This window comes from Hyla sarda, chromosome 6, assembly GCF_029499605.1.
Source record: "Hyla sarda isolate aHylSar1 chromosome 6, aHylSar1.hap1, whole genome shotgun sequence".
Lineage (NCBI taxonomy): Eukaryota > Metazoa > Chordata > Amphibia > Anura > Hylidae > Hyla > Hyla sarda.
This window is the reverse complement of record NC_079194.1, coordinates 16,433,978-16,459,367: the sequence shown is the minus strand read 5'-3', so window position 1 is coordinate 16,459,367 and position 25,390 is coordinate 16,433,978. Positions and strand designations below refer to the sequence as shown.

General features: G+C 45.2%; 1 protein-coding gene across 6 annotated transcripts in view; it reads left to right on the top strand.

Moving 5' to 3' along the window:
- LOC130277368 (dimethylaniline monooxygenase [N-oxide-forming] 2-like) overlaps positions 1 to 22,613 on the top strand; it is a 51,306-nt gene extending 28,693 nt beyond the window's left edge. For 5 of the 6 annotated variants that reach the window (XM_056528015.1, XM_056528016.1, XM_056528017.1 and 2 more), the window contains 2 exons: positions 12,318 to 12,390; positions 22,171 to 22,613. In XM_056528015.1, coding sequence (XP_056383990.1) covers positions 12,318 to 12,390; positions 22,171 to 22,561 — 464 coding nt within the window. In that variant the 3' untranslated portion in view covers positions 22,562 to 22,613. The remainder of the gene's footprint in view (positions 1 to 12,317; positions 12,391 to 22,170) is intronic. The other variant, XM_056528018.1, reaches the window with a different exon arrangement.
- Positions 22,614 to 25,390: the final 2,777 nt, after the last annotated feature.

Genomic DNA, 25,390 nt, shown 5'->3' with positions numbered 1-25,390 from the left:
ACACTATATAATAAATCCCCCCACACTATATAATAAATCCCCCCTCACATTATATAATAAATCCCCCCCACACTATATAATAAATCCCCCCCACACTATATAATAAATCCCCCCTCACATTATATAATAAATTCCCCCCACCTCACACTATATAATAAATCCCCCCTCACATTATATAATAAATCCCCCCCACACTATATAATAAATCCCCCCTCACATTATATAATAAATCCCCCCCACCCCACACTATATAATAAATCCCCCCCACCCCCACACTATATAATAAATCTCCCCTCACATTATATAATAAATCCCCCCCCACCCCACACTATATAATAAATTCCCCCTCACATTATATAATAAATCCCCCCTTACATTATATAATAAATCCCCCCTCACATTATATAATAAATCCCCCCCATCCCCACACTATATAATAAATCCTCCCTCACATTATATAATAAATCCCCCCCACACTATATAATAAATCCCCCCTCACATTATATAATAAATCCCCCCCCACCCCCACACTATATAATAAATCCCCCCTCACATTATATAATAAATCCCCCCACACTATATAATAAATTCCCCCTCACATTATATAATAAATCCCCCCCCACACTATATAATAAATCCCCCCTCACATTATATAATAAATCCCCCCCACACTATATAATAAATCCCCCCTCACATTATATAATAAATTCCCCCCCACCCCACACTATATAATAAATCCCCCCTCACATTATATAATAAATCCCCCCACACTATATAATAAATCCCCCCTCACCTTATATAATAAATCCCCCCACCCCACACTATATAATAAATCCCCCCTCACATTATATAATAAATCCCCCCCACCCCACACTATATAATAAATCCCCCCCACCCCAACACTATATAATAAATCCCCCCTCACATTATATAATAAATCCCCCCACCCCACATTATATATTAAATCCCCCCTCACATTGTATAATAAATCCCCCCCACACTATATAATAAATCCCCCCTCACATTATATAATAAATCCCCCCCACCCCACATTATATATTAAATCCCCCCTCACATTATATAATAAATTCCCCCCCACACTATATATTAAATCCCCACTCACATTATATAATAAATCCCCCCACCCCACACTATATAATAAATCCCCCCTCACATTATATAATAAATCCCCCCCACACTATATATTAAATCCCCCCTCACATTATATAATAAATCCCCCCCACCCCACACTATATAATAAATCCCTCCTCACATTATATAATAAATCCCCCCCACCCCCACACTATATAATAAATCCCTCCTCACATTATATAATGAATCCCCCCTCACATTATATAATAAATCCCCCCACCCCACATTATATATTAAATCCCCCCTCAAATTATATAATAAATCCCCCCACACTATATATTAAATCCCCCCTGACATTATATAATAAATCCCCCCCACCCCACACTATATATTAAATCCCCCCTCACATTATATAATAAATCCCCCCCCACACTATATATTAAATCCCCCCTCACATTGTATAATAAATCCCCCCACCCCACACTATATAATAAATCCCCCCTCACATTATATAATAAATCCCCCCCACCCCACATTATATATTAAATCCCCCCTCACATTATATAATAAATCCCCCCCACCCCACACTATATAATAAATCCCCCCTCACATTATATAATAAATCCCCCCTCCAGACTATATATTAAATCCCCCCTCACATTATATAATAAATCCCCCCCACCCCACACTATATAATAAATCCCTCCTCACATTATATAATAAATCCCCCCCACCCCACACTATATAATAAATCCCCCCCACACTATATAATAAATCCCCCCTCACATTATATAATAAATCCCCCCACCCTCACATTATATAATAAATCCCCCCACCCCACATTATATAATAAATCCCCCCCCACACTATATATTAAATCCCCCCTCACATTATATAATAAATCCCCCCCACCCCACACTATATAATAAATCCCCCCTCACATTATATAATAAATCCCCCCCACCCCACATTATATATTAAATCCCCCCTCACATTATATAATAAATCCTCCCCATACTATATAATAAATCCCCCCTCACATTATATAATAAATCCCCCCCCCCACACTATATATTAAGTCCCCCCTCACATTGTATAATAAATCCCCCCACCCCACACTATATAATAAATCCCCTCTGACATTATATAATAAATCCCCCCCACACTATATAATAAATCCCCCCACACCACACACACACACACACACACACACACACACACTATATAATAAATACCCCCCCACACACACACATATACATACTCACATATCCGGCGGTGGGTCCCCTAATGCGGCCTGGATCCTGGAAGCAGCCGTGTGGGGACTGAGAGGAGCGGGAGACTCTCTCTGCTCCACTTCTCTCTATGATGCCGCCCGTGACGTCGTACGTCACGTCACGTGACCATCTCCCAGACAGCCATTGCGGTACTGGCTGCCTGGGGATGAGTGACGGGGGCGGCGGCGAACATAAAAGGTTAGCGTGCGGCGCAATACGGGCCCATGGGGCAAAAGAAGCGAGCTGCTTTTGGGCCCCCAGGAATTACAGGGCCCGGGGCAGCTGCCCCTGTTGCTCCACGGCCGCGGTGATTAGGGTGTGCCTGGGCACACCCGGCACACCCTGTGCGCACGCCTATGGTAGGGATGGTATTGGGCAGGTGATGGGCAGTACCTGGTTTCCCCCAGGCATGATGCTGTCCCACCATGATCACTGTAGGGATGGTATTGGGCAGGTGATGGGCAGTGCCTGGTTTCCTCCAGACATGATGCTGCCCCCACCATGATCACTGTAGGGATGGTATTGGGCAGGTGATGTGCAGTGCCTGGTTTCCTCTAGACATGATGCTGCCCCCACCATGATCACTGTAGGGATGGTATTGGGCAGGTGATGGGCAGTACCTGGTTTCCTCTAGACATGATGCTGCCCCCACCATGATCACTGTAGGGATGGTATTAGGCAGGTGATGGGCAGTGCCTGGTTTCCCCCAGACATGATGCTGCCCCCACCATGATCACTGTAGGGATGGTATTGGGCAGGTGATGGGCAGTGCCTGGTGCCCTCCAGACATGATGCTGCGCCCACCATGATCACTGTAGGGATGGTATTGGACAGGTGATGGGCAGTGCCTGGTTTCCTCCAGACATGATGCTGCCCCCACCATGATCACCGTTGGGATCATAGGCGTGCGCAGCCTATTGCATTAGGGTGTGCACCCTAAAGCACAAACTCACGCAGCGCACGCGTGTGTGTGATATATATACACACACACACACTCTTGCTTGCATGCACACATACATAAACATACCTACACTCATAAATATCAATACAAACAAAATGAAAAACTTTATTAAAACTTTTTTTTGGATTGGAGGCTCCATTATACATACACTGTACAGCAATCATACCGCCATTATACATACACTGTACAGCAATCATACATCCATTATACATACACCGTGACTGTACAGCAATCATACATCCAATCCATTAATAATGGATTGGATGTATGATTGCTGTACAGTCACAGACAGTGTATGTATAATGGAGTTATGCTTGCTGTACAGTGTATGTATAATGGCGGTATGATTGCTGTACAGTGTATGTATAATGGAGGTATGATTGCTGTACAGTGTATGTATAATGGAGGTATGATTGCTGTACAGTGTATGTATAATGGAGGTATGATTGCTGTACAGTGTATGTATAATGGAGGTATGATTGCTGTACAGTGTATGTATAATGGAGGTATGATTGCTGTACAGTGTATGTATAATGGAGGTATGATTGCTGTACAGTGTATGTATAATGAATGTATGATTGCTGTACAGTGTATGTATAATGGTGGTATGATTGCTGTACAGTGTATGTATAATGGAGGTATGATTGCTGTACAGTGTATGTATAATGGATGTATGATTGCTGTACAGTGTATGTATAATGGAGGTATGATTGCTGTACAGTGTATGTATAATGGAGGTATGATTGCTGTACAGTGGATGTATAATGGACAGGGCCGTCTTTAATTTTGATTGGACCCTGGGCAAGCTATTTTTTTTGGTCCCCCTGGTCCCCCACCCCCATCCCACACACACTCGGGATCAGTACAGGATCAGTAATGTAATGTATGTACACAGTGACCTCACCAGCAGAATAGTGAGTACAGCTTTGGGGTATAATACAGGATATAACTCAGGATCAGTACAGGATAAGTAATGTATGTACACAGTGACCTCACCAGCAGAATAGTGAGTACAGCTCTGGAGTATAATACAGGATATATCTCAGGATCAGTACAGGATAAGTAATGTAATGTATGTACACAGTGACCTCACCAGCAGAATAGTGAGTACAGCTCTTTAGAATAATACAGGATATAACTCAGGATCAGTACAGGATAAGTAATGTAATATATGTACACAGTGACCTCACCAGCAGAATAGTGAGTACAGCTCTGGAGTATAATACAGGATATAACTCAGGATCAGTACAGGATACGTACGGGGGAGGGGATTATCAGATTATGCAAGTGAGGGGAGGATAATAATAATGATTATAATCCTCCCCTCACATATATGTAACATCTCCCACTCACATGTATAATCTGATAATCCCCTCCTCACATTGATAATCCCCTCACATATAATCTGATTATAATATTACATATGTGAGGGGATAATCAATGTGAGGAGGGGATTATCAGATTATACATGTGAGGGGGAGATGTTACATATATGTGAGGGGAGGATTATAATAATCATTATTATCCTCCCCTCACATGTATAATTTCCTCCCTTCTCACATTATATAATAAATCCCCCCTCACATTCTATAATAAATCCCCCCCACACTATATAATAAATCCCCCCTCACATTATATAATAAATCCCCCCCACACTATATAATAAATCCCCCCCACACTATATAATAAATCCCCCCCACATTATATAATAAATCCCCCTTCACATTATATAAATCCCCCCCCACACTATATAATAAATCCCCCCTTACACTATATAATAAATCCCCCCTCACATTATATAATAAATCCCCCCCACCCCCACACTATATAATAAATCCCCCCCCCACATTATATAATAAATCCCCCCTCACATTATATAATAAATCCCCCCCCACATTATATAATAAATCCCCCCTCACATTATATAATAAATCCCCCCACACTATATAATAAATCCCCCCTCACATTATATAATAAATCACCCCCCACACTATATAATAAATCCCCCCCACACTATATAATAAATCCCCCCCACACTATATAATAAATCCCCCTCACACTATATAATAAATCCCCCCTCACATTATATAATAAATCCCCCCTCACACTATATAATAAATCCCCCCTCACATTATATAATAAATCCCCCCCACACTATGTAATAAATCCCCCCCACACTATATAATAAATCCCCCCCCCACACTATATAATAAATCCCCCCTCACATTATATAATAAATCCCCCCCACACTATATAATAAATCCCCCCCACACTATATAATAAATCCCCCCCACACGATATAATAAATCCCCCCTCACATTATATATTAAATCCCCCCTCACATTATTTAATAAATCCCCCCCCACCCCACACTATATAATAAATCCCCCCTCACATTATATAATAAATCCCCCCTCACATTATATAATAAATCCCCCCTCACATTATATAATAAATCCCCCCCACCCCCACACTATATAATAAAACTTCCCTCACGTTATATAATAAATCCCCCCCCACACTATATAATAAATCCTCACTCACATTATATAATAAATCCCCCCACACTATATAATAAATCCTCACTCACATTATATAATAAATCCCCCCACACTATATAATAAATCCCCCCCACACTATATAATAAATCCCCCCCCACACTATATAATAAATCCCCCCTCACATTATATAATAAATCCCCCCCACCCCACACTATATATTAAATCCCCCCTCACATTATATAATAAATCCCCCCCACACTATATAATAAATCCTCACTCACATTATATAATAAATCCCCCCCACACTATATAATAAATCCCCCCCACACTATATAATAAATCCCCCCCCCACACTATATAATAAATCCCCCCTCACATTATATAATAAATCCCCCCCCCACACTATATAATAAATCCCCCCTCACATTATATAATAAATCCCCCCCACACTATATAATAAATCCCCCCTCACATTATATAATAAATTCCCCCCCACCCCACACTATATAATAAATCCCCCCTCACATTATATAATAAATCCCCCCCACGCTATATAATAAATCCCCCCTCACATTATATAATAAATCCCCCCCACCCCACACTATATAATAAATCCCCCCTCACATTATATAATAAATCCCCCCCACCCCACACTATATAATAAATCCCCCCCACCCCCACACTATATAATAAATCCCCCCTCACATTATATAATAAATCCCCCCCACCCCACATTATATATTAAATCCCCCCTCACATTATATAATAAATCCCCCCCCCCCACACTATATATTAAATCCCCCCTCACATTATATAATAAATCCCCCCCACCCCACACTATATAATAAATCCCCCCTCACATTATATAATAAATCCCCCCCACCCCACACTATATAATAAATCCCCCCTTACATTATATAATAAATCCCCCCCACCCCCACACTATATAATAAATCCCCCCTCACATTATATAATCCCCCCCACCCCACATTATATATTAAATCCCCCCCCACACTATATATTAAATCCCCCCTCACATTATATAATAAATCCCCCCCACCCCACACTATATAATAAATCCCCCCTCACATTATATAATAAATCCCCCCCCACACTATATATTAAATCCCCCCTCACATTATATAATAAATCCCCCCCACCCCACACTATATAATAAATCCCTCCTCACATTATATAATAAATCCCCCCCACCCCCACACTATATAATGAATCCCCCCTCACATTATATAATGAATCCCCCCTCACATTATATAATAAATCCCCCCACCCCACATTATATATTAAATCCCCCCTCAAATTATATAATAAATCCCCCCCACACTATATATTAAATCCCCCCTCACATTATATAATAAATCCCCCCACCCCACACTATATAATAAATCCCCCCTCACATTATATAATAAATCCCCCCCACCCCACATTATATATTAAATCCCCCCTCACATTATATAATAAATCCCCCCCCACACTATATATTAAATCCCCCCTCACATTGTATAATAAATCCCCCCACCCCACACTATATAATAAATCCCCCCTCACATTATATAATAAATCCCCCCCACCCCACATTATATATTAAATCCCCCCTCACATTATATAATAAATCCCCCCCCCACACTATATATTAAATCCCCCCTCACATTGTATAATAAATCCCCCCCCACCCCACACTATATAATAAATCCCCCCTCACATTATATAATAAATCCCCCCCCCACACTATATATTAAATCCCCCCTCACATTATATAATAAATCCCCCCCACCCCACACTATATAATAAATCCCTCCTCACATTATATAATAAATCCCCCCCACCCCACACTATATAATAAATCCCCCCCCCACACTATATAATAAATCCCCCCTCACATTATATAATAAATCCCCCCACCCCACATTATATATTAAATCCCCCCTCAAATTATATAATAAATCCCCCCACACTATATATTAAATCCCCCCTGACATTATATAATAAATCCCCCCCACCCCACACTATATAATAAATCCCCCCCCCACACTATATATTAAATCCCCCCTGACATTATATAATAAATCCCCCCCACCCCACACTATATAATAAATCCCCCCCCACACTATATATTAAATCCCCCCTCACATTATATAATAAATCCCCCCCACCCCACACTATATAATAAATCCCCCCTCACATTATATAATAAATCCCCCCCACCCCACATTATATATTAATTCCCCCCTCACATTATATAATAAATCCCCCCCCACACTATATAATAAATCCCCCCTCACATTATATAATAAATCCCCCCCCACACTATATATTAAATCCCCCCTCACATTGTATAATAAATCCCCCCACCCCACACTATATAATAAATCCCCCCTGACATTATATAATAAATCCCCCCCACACTATATAATAAATCCCCCCACACCACACACACACACACACACACACACACACACTATATAATAAATACCCCCCACACACACATATTATACATACTCACATATCCGGCGGTGGGTCCCCTAATGCGGCCTGGATCCTGGAAGCAGCCGTGTGGGGACTGAGAGGAGCGGGAGACTCTCTCTGCTCCGCTTCTCTCTATGATGCCGCCCGTGACGTCGTACGTCACGTCACGTGACCATCTCCCAGACAGCCATTGCGGTACTGGCTGCCTGGGGATGAGTGACGGGGGCGGCGGCGAACATAAAAGGTTAGCGTGCGGCGCAATACGGGCCCATGGGGCAAAAGGGGCGAGCTGCTTTTGGGCCCCCAGGAATTACAGGGCCCGGGGCAGCTGCCCCTGTTGCTCCACGGCCGCGGTGATTAGGGTGTGCCTGGGCACACCCGGCACACCCTGTGCGCACGCCTATGGTAGGGATGGTATTGGGCAGGTGATGGGCAGTACCTGGTTTCCTCCAGACATGATGCTGTTCCCACCATGATCACTGTAGGGATGGTATTGGGCAGGTGATGGGCAGTGCCTGGTTTCCTCCAGACATGATGCTGCCCCCACCATGATCACTGTAGGGATGGTATTGGGCAGGTGATGGGCAGTACCTGGTTTCCTCTAGACATGATGCTGCCCCCACCATGATCACTGTAGGGATGGTATTAGGCAGGTGATGGGCAGTGCCTGGTTTCCCCCAGACATGATGCTGCCCTCACCATGATCACTGTAGGGATGATATTGGGCAGGTGATGGGCAGTACCTGGTTTCCTCCAGACATGATGCTGCCCCCACCATGATCACTGTTGGGATGGTATTGGGCAGGTGATGGACAGTGCCTGGTTTCCCCCAGACATGATGCTGCCCCCACCATGATCACTGTAGGGATGGTATTGGGCAGGTGAGGGGCAGTGCCTGGTCTCCTCCAGACATGATGCTGCCCCCACCATGATCACTGTAGGGATGGTATTGGGCAGGTGATGGGCAGTGCCTGGTTTCCTCCAGACATGATGCTGCCCCCACCATGATCACTGTAGGGATGGTATTGGGCAGGTGATGGGCAGTGCCTGGTTTCCTCCAGACATGATGCTGCCCCCACCATGATCACTGTATGGATGGTATTGGGCAGGTGATGGGCAGTGCCTGGTTTCCTCCAGACATGATGCCCCCCACCATGATCACTGTAGGGATGGTATTGGGCAGGTGATGGGCAGTGCCTGGTTTCCCACAGACATGATGCTGCCCCCACCATGATCACTGTAGGGATGGTATTGGGCAGGTGATGGGCAGTACCTGGTTTCCCCCAGACATGATGCTGCCCCCATGATCACTGTAGAGATGGTATTGGGCAGGTGATGGGCAGTGCCTGGTTTCCCACAGACATGATGCTGCCCCCACCATGATCACTGTAGGGATGGTATTGGGCAGGGGATGGGTAGTGCCTGGTTTCCTCCAGAACTTAGGCCAAAAAGTTTTAATATTTTTTTTTTCATTAAATCAGAGAATCTTGTTTCACAGTCTGAGAGTCCTTTTTTACATTGTTTTGTGTCCAGATGTCTTTCGTGTTTTTTTTTTTTTTATTTTTTTTTTTACTGAGGAGAGGCTTCTCTCTGGCCACTTTGCTACAAAGCCCAGATTGGTGGAGGCTGCAGTGATGGTTCTAGACCTTCTAGAAGTTTCTCCTGTCTGCATACAGGATCTTTAGAGCTCAGCCAGTGTGACAATTGGGTTCTTGGTCACCTGTCTTTCTAGGGTCCTTCTCCCCTGATAAGATAAATTGGTAGGGGCAGCTCTAGGAGTCCTGGTTATTCCAGACACCGTCTATGTAAGAATTAACGAGGCAACCAAGCTCTTGGGAGAATTCAGGGCAGCAGAAATATTTTTGTCCCCTAATCCAAATCTGTCTCCACACAAATCTGTCTTTGAGCTCCACGGGGGAGATTTATCAAAAACTGTATAGAGGAAGTGTGGCACAGGTCTCTAAAAATGAAAGAAGCAACCTGGCTGGTTGCCAAGGTCAACTGCACCATTCTTCCTCTGCACAGTTTTTGATAACCCCCCTGTATGTTTTCACATCACCAGAATTTACCACAGGTCATTCCAATCAGGTTAAGTTTCCATTTGTTTTTTTTTGTTTTTTCTGGCAGTTTTTGGAAAACAGCCACTGCAGTTTTTGAGCCAAAGTCAGAAGGGGATCCATAAGGGAGGAGAAGTGTAAGTCCTTCCTTTATTTGTCCAATTCCTTTTGAATACACTTCTGGCTTTGGCTCAAAAACTGCAGTGACAGATATCCAAAAACTGCCAGAAAAAAAACCAAGTGGAAACTTAGCCTCAAGGTGTTAAAACATCTCCAAGACCATTAGGAGAAATGGAAGATCAGAGTTAAATATCAAGGGTCATAGGAAAGGGTATGAATACTTATGTCTATGCAATTATTTAAATTTCTCTTTTTTTAATCAATTTTCAAACATTTCAAAAATTCTATTTTCGCTTTGTCATAATGGGGTATTGATTGGAGAATGTGGGGGGCTTTTTCATATATTTGTATATTTATTATATTTTATTTTAACATAACATAACAAAACATGAAAAAGTGCAAAGGTCTGAAAACTTTCTTAAAGGGGTACTCCGCTGCTCAGCGTTTGGAACAAACTGTGCGTTTGGAACAAACAGGCGGAAATACTTGCGGCTCACATTGCAGTCTATTGGAAACTGCAGTGTCCGCGCGGCCCTAGCGCCGACTGATTGAGTCAGGGCTATCCGCACTCAGAATCTCCGGGTCAGAAATGTTATGCCCGGATTCCGCTGTGTGAACCTAGCCTTTGTTTTTGCTGAGTTGCAGTGCAGTCAAGTCCTAGAGTGTGTCTGGAGTCCATAGGAGGCCTTAAGTCAGTCCAGCAGCCACAATTCTACAAGTAAGCTACAACCACAGCATTGTCAGCCTCAAGTCAAGTCAGTCACAGTCATCTATTGTCAAGTCAGAGTGGCCTGCACTAAAATTGTCCAAATCTACAGCAAGTCCCAGCAAACCCTTAATGTCTCTGAAGTCACTGGTCACCTCTGTGGCCCTGGCTGAACTGTATAGACTGTTCCATTTGTCACTCAGTAAAACTGCCGTTGTCCGTAACTTGGCGTCTGAGTCATTATTGCCCCTGTACCTAGCCCAGGATCCAGCGGTATACCTTCGGGTGGTAATGAGGATAAACCATGCCCTGGCATCACGAATACAAGGGGTTAATGTCATCTGCCCCTAGGGTAATTCCATCTGCCCTACATCACACCCCGCTACCACAATCACCATTGAGTTCTGTATGCTTAGTTTGTCTAGATTAGGGGAATTAAAGGAGTACTTTTTAAGACATCTTATCCCTTTGGATAGGGGATAAGATGTCTGATCGCGTGGGGTTGCCGCTGGGACCCCCCATGATCTCCAGTGTGGCACTTAGTCATTTAGTGCATGAATCGAACTCTGCTCCGTGCCGACAACTGACGCCCACAGCCATCACGCCCCCTCCATTCATGTCTATGGGAGGAGAGGTGACTGCTATGTACTAGCCGTCACAACCCCTCCCATAGACATAAATGGAGGGGGCGTGGCGTGATGTCACGAACACGGTAGCTTGGTGCTTCCATGTTTAGAACAGCGCGGTGCTGGCCCTGAGATTGTAGGGGGCACCAGCAACTGGACCCAACCCCCCCCCCCCCCCCAGTCAGACATCTTATCCCTTATCCTTTGGATAAGAGATAAGATGTGTTTTGGCGGAGTACCCCTTTAAGTGGAGAAAATAATACTGTAAGCATTCATTTTTAATTAGTTACATTTCTGTGAAACAACTGACAGAAAACCGATGGACCTCATTCAAAGTCAATGGAACCCGTCAGGTGCCTTGGTGTCCGTTGTGCCACAGACTGTCCGGGTCCATCGTTTTACTCTAGAATGGACTCCGAACAGAATACAATATAAACTGCACAAGTAGAAATGGGAAGAAATTCTTTTCAGTTCACAGCATCTTTTTTCATTACAGGGACTGCACAGTTACCTTCTGTGCCTAAAATGGAAGCCCACTTTAAGAAAACAACAGAACTCAGAATAAAGTGGTGAGTTTATATTTCACTGTACTCTGGATAAACTATATATAATATGTGTGTATGTATATACACATAATTGCATTTATACGGTCAGTGACAAAATATGATATACAGATGTGTCTAAAAATTTTAAGGGGTACTCCAGTGGAAACCTTTTTTTTTTTTTTTTTTTTTTTTTTTTTTATCAACTGGTGCCAGAAAGTTAAACAGATATGAGCAAATCCCCATAGCAAACCTATTCTGCTCCGGACAGTTCCTGACATGGACAGAGGTGTCAGCAGAGAGCACATCCTGTAGTCCAGAGGAGTTCTGTGTGAGAAGCTGTCGGGTGTGTCTCTTTTGAGCTCCAGACTTCCAGAGAAGCAGCATTTTACATCAAGGCTTTCCCAGGGGTGTGGCAGGCTCCCTGGGAGAGCTTTCCTGCATGGAGCCTCAGGCCTCCATTCCCCGTTCTTCAAGGCTGGCGGGGGGTGGAGAGAAAACTGCTACAGCCATTGTTCCAGCCAGAGGCAGAAGATCCAGCAGAGTCTGCAGCAATGCAAGCTCTGCTCCTCCGGCAACGGGTGCCAGCCAGAGATCTGGTGGTGGAAGGAAAACAAGGAGGAAGAGTTTGGAGATGTGGGCTGAAAGAGACCCCAAAGAATCAAGTGAGACCTACTGCTCCCGCATGGCCGCACGCTTTGCAGAATACGACCGCTGCAGTAAAGAGCTCAGGCTTGCAAGAGAAGATCTGCGTGGGACTCAGAGTCTGGCAAACTCTGGGTCCAGGAGAAGCAAGCCTGAGCTGAAGAAAAGGATCACAGCCCTGAAAGCCCAGATTGCCAAGCTGGAGGAGATGAAGGCAGAGATCCTGGAGGGCAGCGGTCTCCTAAGAGAGAAGCTGGCAAATGATGAAAGGTTTGCCGCCATGAAATCCCCAGGTAAGGTGGAGGTTGAGGTGGATGATGGGGAGAGTAGTGGCGGTGAAGATAGTGAGGATGTCAGTGAAGGAGTTAAGGAGGAGGTAGAGGAAGGAGCGCATGTGGTGGAGGATGCTGTGTCTGTTCCTATGCCCTGTGACACCCAGGACAGCTACATAGAGCCGGCCCAAGTGGCGCTTCCTGTGACTGACAGTGAGGAGGATGATGTGGAGAGTGAGGCTGGGGGTTTATTGAGGGCAATTGTCATGCAGGAATCCCCAGTTCACCACCAGAATTTCACCTTCGGTGAAGATAAGTGCGAGGATGGAAAAGTCAGGAGTAAAGCAAAGAAGCAGAAGACCCAACAATCTGTGCAGTACATGTTCGTACCTTTCCAGCAGTCTGGGTCAGCTGCAAAGCTGGTTCAGGCTGCTGAGCCCCCCAAACTGCAAGACACCGTTCCTGTGGTGGAGCGGGGCCAGCAAGGGGGGTATAGAATGGCGTCTGAAATGACTATGGACGCAATAGATGTGAAGCCCACCCGTCCTGCCGGTAGGGAAGGGCAGGATGGGCTCATGTTGGGCAACTCTGGCACTGCTGGGACGCCCCAGGGTAGCGGGGGGCATGTCCAAATGCCAGAGAAGAGCTATGCTGGCGTATGCTTGGGGGGCGGTTCCCCGAGTGCTGTGGGCACTACCGACGCTACTGGGTACTCTCCTGTGAGGGGGGGGAGTGTCCGGGCGTCGGAAGCAGAGAAAGGTCGGTCCGTGTGCTCGGGGGGCGGTCCCCCGAGTACTGTGGTTTCTGCGGACGCTGCAGGGCACTCCTCTGTGAGGGGGGGGGGGGGAGTGTCCGGGCATCATTGTAATCAGCAGAGCCTGAGCAGTCGGGCAAGCCTAGTGGTGGCATTGTGGGAGGAGCTGGGGTGCGCCCGGTGGGGCAGCCCTAGACTCAGGTGGTAACATCGCCTATGAAGGAGGAGCCATCAGCGTTGACCCCAGTGGCAGCTAAGCCAGCAAGAAAACCTGTATTAAAACCGACGGTACTACAGGTCCCAGCCAGCCCAGTATATGTTAGGCAGGAAGTGAGTGCAGGTTGTGAGAATGATGGGGGTGGTAGTGTTGTGATTGGGTGGAGTGTCAGTGGAGTGAATGATGGTTGGAGTAGTGGTGGTGTGAATGCAACATCTGGTATGGATGATGGGAGTTGTGGTGTGAATGGTGCTCCTGGGTCTGGGTCTGGTCCGGCTGCCCCCCCGGCAGTGACTGCTCCTAGGAGCTATGCCAGTGTTGCTGCCGGGGATTCGGTGGGGTCCCCGTCTCCGTCCGGCCCCGGGGGTTACTTGCAACAGCGCCTCCTGGAGGCTCTGCGTAGTGGCGACAGGTCGATCCAGGTAGAGGGAAGGGGTGAGGTCGACCTGTCTTTCTGGATAGAGAGGCACATTTTGGGGGCTTTCCGAGAGTAGAATGGGGAGGTGGTCTGGTCCCTCCCGACACCCGGGCAGGACAATAACCGTAGGAATGTGGTCCGTCTGATTTGGTGGGGCGAGGATGCGTGCCCGCCTCGCGCTAAAGTGGTTGAGCTCCTCCTCCAGATGGAATTCAGGGCGAGTGACATCTTTGCCCTGATCCACCCCTACGGTTCGTCTGAGTTTGACGTCAGTTTCGTTCGGCCGGAGGGTCTCGAACTCTTCTGGTCAAACTACGAAGTGGCGAAGAACGAGCCTGGCTGGTGGGATTTTGCTGTAAAGGCGATTTCCCGTCAGAACTCAGTCAAGAAAGTGACAGTTTTGACCCGTAATGAGTCACTTTCTTGTTATGATATCATGACCTGGCTTGGTCGATATGGGGATGTGACGGACATGCCCAAGAAAAATTTGGATGAGCACGGGATCTGGTCTGGGGCCTGGACGTTTTCCGTCAAACTCAAACGTTCAGGTAGTAGTTGCCCACATTCCGTCAGCCGCCTTCCTTGGACGAGACAGGATCCAGGTCTTCTACCAGGGGCAGCCTAAGGTCTGTCACAGGTGCGGCAGCCCCACCCATTTTAGCGCAGCCTGTACTGTACAGGTCTGTGCTTTGTGTGGTGGGGTAGGTCATCTGGCCGCATCCTGTAGGCAGATCAGGTGCCACCTGTGTGGTGTCCTCGGGCACCCTTTCAGCCGTTGTCCGAGCGCTTTCGCCAGTGCTGCGACTGCTCCAGCCGGGGAGAGCTGTGAAGTTGCCTCGGCTGGGGAGGGTACGAGCAGGGATGGGGGCGCAACAGGACTAGTGACGAGGATAAAGGGCCCCGCCAAACTAAGGCGGGAGGAAAATCGTAGGAGGAGTAGGGAGCTGGAGAGTGCCCAGGTGACTGGGGTAGCTCCGGACCCTGGTCCTGAAGCTGGCCCTGTAACCACTGAAGCTCTGGGGGAGAACGTGCTGAATGAGGAGATCAGGAGGCTGCGCAGAGAGGAAGGCAAAATGGCCGACCCTTCTGATTCCTCCCACTATGAAAGTGTGGATGAGGAGAGTGGAGAGAGGCCAAAAAAGAAAGACAAGGGCAAAAGGAAAGGGAGAAAGAAGAGGTCGGAGCCCTCTGTTAAGCCTTGTACTACGGGCCAGGTCCAAAATGGAAGCCTGACTGCCCCCCCTCTGATTGACCTGTCAAACCGGTACCTCGTCCTCGATACCATCTCCTCCCCCTCCTTGGAGGGGGAAGGTGAGGGCGGGGTGCCTAGGGTGAGAGAGCCTCTGGGGGGAACTGGGCCCTGTCCTGCGGAGGCACCTTCCTCGGAGGGCAGGGCTAGACTGGGGCCGGACGGAGACGGGGACCACATGGACCAATCAGAGTCTAAGAAAAGGTCTAAAAGTGGTCCTGCCCTTTCCTCTTCTTCAGGGGATGAGGGGGCAAAATAGAAGGGGAAGCAGAAGTAAAGGTGTGGCCGTCATAACTCAATCACCCATGATGGTTGCACTCACCCCACTGACGCTGGCATCTATTAATTGTGCCAGTATAAAGTCAGATACGGCTAGATTCGCAGCCTTTGATTTTCTCGGCCGTGTTGAAGCCGACATTTTCTTTTTACAGGAGACCAGGTTGTCAGATCTAGCCTCTGTGGTGAAAGCCAGAAGAGAGTGGAGGCACGGGCCCTCCCACTGGTCTCTTGCGGCTGAGCCGTATAGTGGGGTGGCGGTCCTTTTTACCGCTCCGGTTGAATGCAGACGGGTTATTGAGTTAGAAATGGGGAGGTGCCTGAACTTAGATGTCCTCATGAAGGGACAAGAGCTCCGGCTCATAAACATCTATGCCCCACAAACAAAGCTGGGCCGTAAAAATCTCTTTATGAGGATTAAGCCCTTCCTTTTTACTAGCCGGCAGGTGATCTTTGGAGGGGACTTCAATAATGTCACAAGGTCCCAAGATAGGAGAGGCTCCAACGGTCCGCTGGATTGCGATAGTGTGGCCCTTAATAATATAGTTAGGGAAGCTCGCTTAGAGGATGCCCACATCCGGAGCCCCTCAGGCCACGCGGGTTTCACCTATTATCGAGGTAGCAGCAGCAGCTCTAGGATAGACAGGTTTTATTTGAAGGAGGAAGCCGTCTCTTCAGCAGTGTCCGTGGTTGAGGTGGAGTTCTCTGATCACTGTATGATTTTGTTTTCCTTGAATGTTTTAGAGACCCCCCAGATGGGTAAAGGTTATTGGAAGCTGAATTCGTCCCTCCTGGAGGAAGCGGAGATAAGACAGTCCTTTGAGGATTTTCTTCAGTCAGGTACCTTTACTGGGCCTTTTTAGTAGTAAGTCAGAGTGGTGGGAGATATCCAAGAAGCGGGTTGCGGGGTTCTTCCGCCAGCTCTCGAGCCTCAGGTCCCTGAATAGGTATCGCCTGTATCAGGGTCTGAGGAGGAAACTCGAGCTTCTTGTCTCGACTGGAGGTAGTCGTGATGATATCTCCAGAGTGAAGTCCTTGCTGATGAGGTGTCAGTACGATAGGCACGCATCTTTGGTTTTTGAGAGGGATTACGGGAAGTACCGCTCGCCCGACGCTTACAAGAACTGCAAGATGTCAGTGAGTAGTAAAGTAGTCTCAGGACTGGTTGATAGTACAGGATCTCTGAATCGGTCCAGATCAGGGATCCTGGAGGTCGTCAGATCCTTCTACTCGCACCTCTTGGGGAGGAAGGATCTAGATCGAGACGGGATGTCGGCTTTCCTGGCTGAAACCATTCCTGAGCCGGGGTAGACCCCTCTCTTGATGTTTTGGCAGAAGATATCAGGGAAGAGGAAGGGAGACTGGCGATTGAGGGTTTGCCCCCAAGAAGTCGCCAGGTCCAGATGGCTTAACATCCGAGTGGTATAAGACCTTTAAAGAGTCTTTAGCTCCCCTCTTGACCAAGGTATTCAAGGAGTGTCTCTCCTTGGGCACTCTGCCAAAGTCAATGAGGAGGTCAGCCCTGATTCTTCTCTCAAAAGCTAAAGATCCTAGCTGTGTTGAGAATTGGAGGCCCATAGCTCTTCTCAATACGGACAGGAAGCTTCTGGCCAAGATACTGTTTAATCGGCTGGTGAAGTTTGCACCCCGGCTCCTTTCGGGGGCTCAGCACTGCTCTGTTCCAGGCCGAAGCACCTTAAGTGCTGTCCTCAGTGTCAGGGAGGCAGTGGAGCGGAGTAGTGCGGGTCTCTGGAAGGGGTACTTACTGTCCTTGGATCAGGCCAAAGCATTTGATCGGGTGAACCACGAGTACCTCTGGTCCGTCCTCCTGAGATATGGCTTACAGAGTACTTTTGTGAATTGGCTTAAGATCTTGTATGCCGGGGCAGAGAGTTTCCCACTGGTGAACGGGTGGTCTGGCCACTCTTTTGAGGTGGGGTCCGGAGTCCGTCAGGGTTGTCCTTTGAGCCCGCTTTTATACGCGTTCTCGATTGATCCCTTCGTCCGGAGAGTAGATCGTGGGCCGTTGGCGGGAGTCGGAATGAGTCTGGAGGAGCTGGATGTCACCCAGAGAGTGGGGGCGTACGCTGATGATGTCACTATTTTCGTCTCCTCGACGGAGGAGGTCGATGTGGTGATGTCAGAGGTGGAGCGCTACTCGGAGGCATCCGGGTCCAAGATCAACCGGGAAAAGTGTGAAAGTCTCTGGCTTGATCTCCCGGACACCCTCCCAGGGCCCCAAGACTCAGCAAAAATTCTGGGCATCACATTCGGCCAGGATGATTATCCCACCAAAAACTGGGACGGTAAGCTCCATGATGCCACTCAGAGGGTGAACCAGTGGAAGGGTTGGTCTATGACCCTCAGGGAAAGGGTGCACCTGATCAAATCATACCTGTTCCCCTTGTTTATCTATCTGGGCAGTGTATGTATCTTGCCAGATGCTTACTACACTAGGGTCTACAGCCTGTTTTTCCAACTGTTATGGGGGAACAGGTTGAACCTAGTCAAGAGGGAGGTTACGTACCGTACGAGGAGACTATGGGGTTTATCTATGGTAAACCCTGTGGTGTTCTTAACCAACACCTTCTTGAAAGCTAACATCTCGAACCTCTGGAAAGAGAGGGCTTCTCCGTGGGTACTCTCCTGCAGGGAATGGTTTTGGCCTTTCTTCCAGGAATGGGAGAGAGGAGGGCAAGTGAAGGACCTTCATACGCCCAATGGATATCTTCCGGCTTACGCTACCCGACTCTGAAGGCGATACGTCGGTGGGGTCTGAGAGTGTGGGAGATCAGGACCCAGTCAAGGCAGTTCCTTGACAAACGGGTTCTGTTGACCCACTTCCAGAAGCCTCTGGCATTCAGGGACTGCCCAGGTCGGGATCTGAGGGTGGGGTTATATCTTTTAAACTTGAAAAGGATCCCCCAGAAGTTTTGGGACTTGGCCTGGTGCTGCTTTCAGGGGAAGCTAGGTGTAATGGACAACCTGAAGTACAGGAACTCTGATGACCGGGGGTGTCCCCGAGAAGAGTGTGTGGACACGCTGGAAAGCATGGACCACTTCCTGCTTCATTGTCCCTTTAAAGTAGGGGTCTACAACCGGGTGGGCGCTTCCATTGGCTGGAGTCAGCTTGCCGGCCTTACCTATCCGGAGTGGGCTTATGGGGCATTCAGGACCCTCGGTGGCCGAGATCGGGGCACTTTATTTTTAGTTAGCTTAGTGGTTAAGTATCACACGTGGAATGCACGGTGTTTAGTGTCCACCCAGCAGAAAGTCCTCTCCGAGGTGGAGGTCTGTAGGAACATCACCGGTGACCTCGGGAAGATCAGGTCTTTGGAGTATGGCAGTCTTGGTACCAGTAGGGCTTCTCTCCTATGGAGAGGGTTTTCTTTTCATGTGCCCTAGGTACTAGACCTTTTTGGTAGAGTGCCTTTATTTTGGTTAGGGACAGGCATACAGGGATAGAGATAGGGTGATAGTAGGGTCAGTTTTAATGAAGGGATAGAATAAGGGAGAATAGTAGGGGGAGTTAGGGAAAGAGTTTACATTTCTTCAGTGTATCAGATCTGCCATCCTTCTCCCTGGTGGTGGGCTAATGCATGTGCACCATAGTGTTTTGTTTTCAGCTGATATGGTATGAAGGGCTTACAGGCACTGAACATAGGCCTAAATTGGGTTGTAGTCTTGTATGTAAGGTTGTATTTAGTTGGTTGGTTGCAGTGCTAGGTGGGGAGGGGGTATTTGTGGGTGTTTTTATTTTTATTTTTTTCCCTTAAGGGATCTGACATGGGTCAGTTAAGGACTGGACTTAAGAACTGTACGAACGGTTATGGACTGACCCATGTACAGGAGGGGTGGTGTGGGAGAGGACACAGTTTTAGTGTAGGATTTATTTTAGGGTTTTTGTAGGTATTTTTGTGAGGCACATTTATTATATTTGTATGTATACTGTGCTATGTATATTGTTTTATATTATTGCTTTATTTTATTTATTTGTTGGTATATTGTGTCATGTATTTTGTTTTATATTGTTGCATTAGCCATAAGAAAAGGGCAGTCGAACCAGTTGTAGTTATGTAGTATTATTATTGTATGTAGGTGTTTTTTGTCTGTGTATATATAATTTTTATTTAAAAAGCAGAGGTGTGCTTTTTTTTTTTTTTTTGATAAGCCAAGTTGTGCTGTTGTTATGTTCATTCTCAATATATGTGTTTGTGTGTGTGTGTGTGTTTGTTAGTTTTGGAGATTATGCGTGTGTTATGTTTTCTGTTGTTTGATTTATTCATTCATTTATTTATTTATTTATTTATTTATTTATTTATTTATTTTCCCAAGTATGGATGATTTTGAGTTATAGCCAGGTGGTGCTGAATTTTATGTTGGTTTATTTTTCATTTAATTAGCCAAGTTGAGCTAATTTATTTATTTTTTATTTATTTTTATTTTTTATGTTATGTGTGTGAGTGTGAATTTCATAGTTTGCTTAGGTGTATAGGTTTTTATAGAGTTGTAGTTTGGTATATTTTAGAATTTATTAAAGCTGGGCTGGCCGGTTAGGCAGGGTTTTATTTTATTTTACATTTCTGTTGTAGCTGGTTAAGCTTGTTTTGTGTTCTTGTTTTTTGGAATTGTTTTGTATTTTTATAATAAAAAAGAGTGTCAGCAGGGTGCACTGTGGTCAGACTGGAAAGGTAAGGACACAGCTGTAAGGGTATGTTCACACCATGGAGTGTCTGCCCAGATAACTTCTAGGTGGACATTCTGTGCACAGCAGGCTCTGACTAATTGTGTTTGCTCTTAGACTGCTCAGACATGCGTGGTTTCCATTGATGTCCGAGTGGATTTCGAGCAGAGTCCGGAATTTGAAATTTCATGACAAAATTTTCCACTGTTGAATTTCTGCAGAATACACAGTGTAGCAGAATTCCACAAAGGATCCATAGGGCTATGGAATTCCCAGAAGTTGTATCCTGCCACCGCAACAACATTGTAGTTGCACTTTATATGGTCGTCTATGGCGGCTGTATGTATGTGCGGTGCAGGGGATGGACAGCAGGTTTTCTGTATACCACGCAGTATCATGGTCAGTGGATCAGGTTGGGGGTGTTGTATTTGTCAGGGGTCAGGCTGCTGCACTGCTTCTCCCTGTCCCGGCCCTTCATAGGAAACATTCCAGTTAATCACATGACTCTTCTTGATACATTTATTATTATAATAGATGCAGTTTGTTCTAGAAAAGGGAAATCGGATGAACAGATCGAGAATTTAGTTTTTTTTATTTTATTTTACTGTAGGACAGAGGAACAGTTGCTGCTATTTTGGACGTTTTGTTCTGAACGCTGGGTGCGAGCTGCAGGGATCGTGACGTCACCCCACACCCCCCTCAATGCAAGTCTATAGGAGGGGGTACGGTGACTGCCACACCCCCTCCCATAGGCTTGCATTGAGGGGGTGAGGGAAAAAGCGTTTTCAGATTAAACTGGTGCCAGAAAGTTAAACAGATTTGTAAATTACTTCTATTTAAAAATCTTAATCCTTCCAGTACTTATCAGCTGCTGTATACTACAGAGGAAGTTGTAGTGTTCTTTCCAGTCTCACCCCAGTGCTCTCTGCTGCCACCTCTGTCCATGTCAGGAACTGCCCAGAGCAGGAGATGTTTACTACTCAGTTTGATTCTGCTCCGGACAGTTCCTGACATGGACAGAGGTGTCAGTAGAGAGCACTGTGGGCAGACAGAAAATAAATTCAAAAAGAAAATAACTTTCTCTGGAGCATACAGCAGCTGATAAGTACTGGAAGGATAAAGTTTTTTTTTTTAAATAGAAGTTAGTTCCAAATTTGTATAGTTTTCTCACCAGTTGATCTGAAAAAAGAAAAATTATCTGGAATTTAAGGAAAACATGCATAATAAATTGAATTATGTTAAAGCCACCATTTCATTCCACCAAAATAACATATTCCAATTTCTTTCCATAGTTTTGGAAAAGGCAGAAATCAGACATTACAGTCGTACTTTATTGATTACATGGATGAAGTGGCTGTGGAGATTGGTGTTCGGCCCAACATCACACGTCTATTTATCACAGATCCTAAAGTAGCTTTGAAGGTCTTCTTCGGCCCGAGTACACCATACCAGTATCGTCTGACAGGTCCTGGCAAATGGAGTGGAGCTAGGAATGCCATCCTGACACAGTGGAGCCGAACCATAAACCCCGCCAGGACCCGCGTAGTTCAGAGATCGGAAGGATCTGGATCCATGATGAGACACATTTTCGTCTTGTGTGGACTGACAACAGCATTTCTCATAGGAATCTATTGTGTAAAGTGTAAAACAACAAGGCCCGGGGTCTGGATCTTGGGCCATTAGACAAACCTAATGTTCTTTTAAAGAGGTTATCCAGGAAAAACCTTTTATTTTTATATATATATCAACTGGCTCCAGAAAGTTAAACAGATTTGTAAATTGCTTCTATTAAAAAATCTTAATCCTTTCAGTACTTATAAGCTTCTGAAGTTAAGGTTGTTCTTTTCTGTCTAAGTGCTCTCTGATGACACCTGTCTCGGGAACCACCCAGTTTAGAAGAGGTTTGCTATGGGGATTTGCTTCTAAAATGGGCAGTTCCCGAGACACGTGTCAACAGAGAGGACTTAGACAGAAAAGAACCACCTTAACTTCAGAAACACATAAGTAATGAATGGATTAAGATTTTTTAATAGAATTTACAAATCTGTTTAACTTTCTGGAACCAGTTGATATATAAAAAAATTATATATAGAGAAATTTCAATTGATATAGATTTTATTAAACATGTATAAAACAATTGATAAAATTGTATAAAATTAATCTAATCCTGGCACAGATATATAAGGTGAACAATCCACTGGGCCCTAGTGGTTTTGATCACAAAAATGAAAATACTTGATTCTAACAATCATATATGGTGAAAAAAAGAATATATATAAAAAATATTAAAAATAATTAAATATATACCGGTCTGAAAAAAGGGGGGATTGAGTCCTTTTTCAGGTGCAGCTGATAAAATATCTTAATGATGAATAGATGGACCAGTAGTGTATACACTTGTACAATTGATTTTATCAGTCTGTTGACTAGTATGAGCTTACTGGACTGGTCTCCGTCCACCATACGCCGGCTGCGCTGGCACAGGGCTGTCACTTGTGCAGAGTGTGGATTATGTAGGGGTACATTTGGCACAACGTCCCCAGTGGCCTCCGTGCTGCTCCTGTTATGGTATTGCAGGGCGGGTGCAGCGCTGGCGTCCCTCGTGGTGGATAATGATGGAGAATGATGTTTTCTCAGGGCGGGTGGAGGGTGGATATTTCCCAGCAGATTCAGGTTAGTATGAAGTCATGGTATGGGTCCAGATCGGACTACAGCTGCAATGGTGGATATTTCCAATATGTAGCAAGTCTCTGTGCCAGGTTCACACCAACATAACATTCTGTATTTTTCCTACTGAAGAAAGGGTCATGCTATTCAGCAAAAGAACCCTGAAACGCGTCTAGGTTAAATTGCCGCACCTTGTTACACATCGTTGGTGTGAACCTGGCACAGAGACTTGCTACATATTGGAAATATCCACCATTGCAGCTGTAGTCCGATCTGGACCCATACCATGACTTCATACTAACCTGAATCTGCTGGGAAATATCCACCCTCCACCCGCCCTGAGAAAACATAATTCTCCATCATTATCCACCACGAGGGACGCCAGCGCTGCGCCCGCCCTGCAATACCACCAAAGGAGGAGCACGGAGGCCACTGGGGATGTTGTGCCAAACGTACCCCTGCATAATCCGAACTTTGCACGAGTGACAGCCCTGTGCCAGCGCAGCCGGCGTATGGTGGATGGAGACAACAACAAGCGCCAGGAGCGGGTGAGATACACTGTGACAGCAGTATCCAACACAGACCAGTAAGCCCGTACTAGTCAATAGACTGATAAAATCAATTGTACAAGTGTATACACTACTGGTCCATCTATTCATCATTAAGATATTTTATCAGCTGCACCCGAAAAAGGACTCAATACCCCCTTTTTTCAGACCGGTATATATTTTTAAATTATTTTTAATATATTTTTTATATATATTCTTTTTTTCACCATATATGATTGTTAGAATCAAGTCTTTTCATTTTTGTGATCAAAACCACTAGGGCCCAGTGGATTGTTCACCTTATATATCTGTGCCAGGATTAGATTAATTTTATACAATTTTATCAATTGTTTTATACATGTTTAATAAAATCTATATCAATTGAAATTTCTCTATATTATATTTGCATTCATTGTGTACCCTTCGGGGTAAAATCCTAGAAGGATTGGTTATATATTTTCTTTTCATATTATTTATTTCCGGCCGTTTGGGGTTTCGGCATATAACCAACTATATCTTCGGATTGTAGATTTGTGAGCTGCACACATTCTTTTCCTTTTTACAGATTTGTAAATTACTTCTATTAAAAAATCTTAATCCTTTCAGTACTTATGAGCTTCTGAAGTTTAGGTTGTTCTTTTCTGTCTAAGTAATCTCTGATGACACCTGTCTTGGGAAATGCCCAGTTTAGAAGAAGTTTGCTATGGGGATTTGCTTCTAAACTGGGCGTTTCCGGAGACACGTCATCAGAGAGCACTTAGACAGAAAGAACAACCTTAACTTCAGAAGGATTAAGGATTAAGATTTTTTAATAGAATTAATTTACAAATCTGTTTAACTTTCTGGAACCAGTTGATATATAAAAAAAAGTTTTTTCCTGGATAACCCCTTTAAATCAGTGGTCTCCAAACTGTTGACTGCTTTGATAAATCTCCCTCCATATTTTGATGAAGGTACCCCTGATGAATCCAGATAAATACATATTAAAGGGGGAAACATGTTGGGACATTTGCAGTATTGTTGTGTTTTAAAACAGGAATTCTGCTGTCGGACTTAAACAGCTTTGAGGGTGAGGTCGGCCTTGTTTGCTTGGCCAGGCACTCTTCTTTGGCGTGCTGGGAGATGTAGTGTTGCATCATGTGGACGGCCACAGTTTTGAGACCACTGTTTTTAATTATTAAACCAAGTTTATAAAATATTTCAGTATATTTAGCAGTAGCCTTTAGAGTAAAATTTAACATATGACCTTAAAATTAACAAAATTCATATTAAACAATGACAAATAAAAAGTACAAGT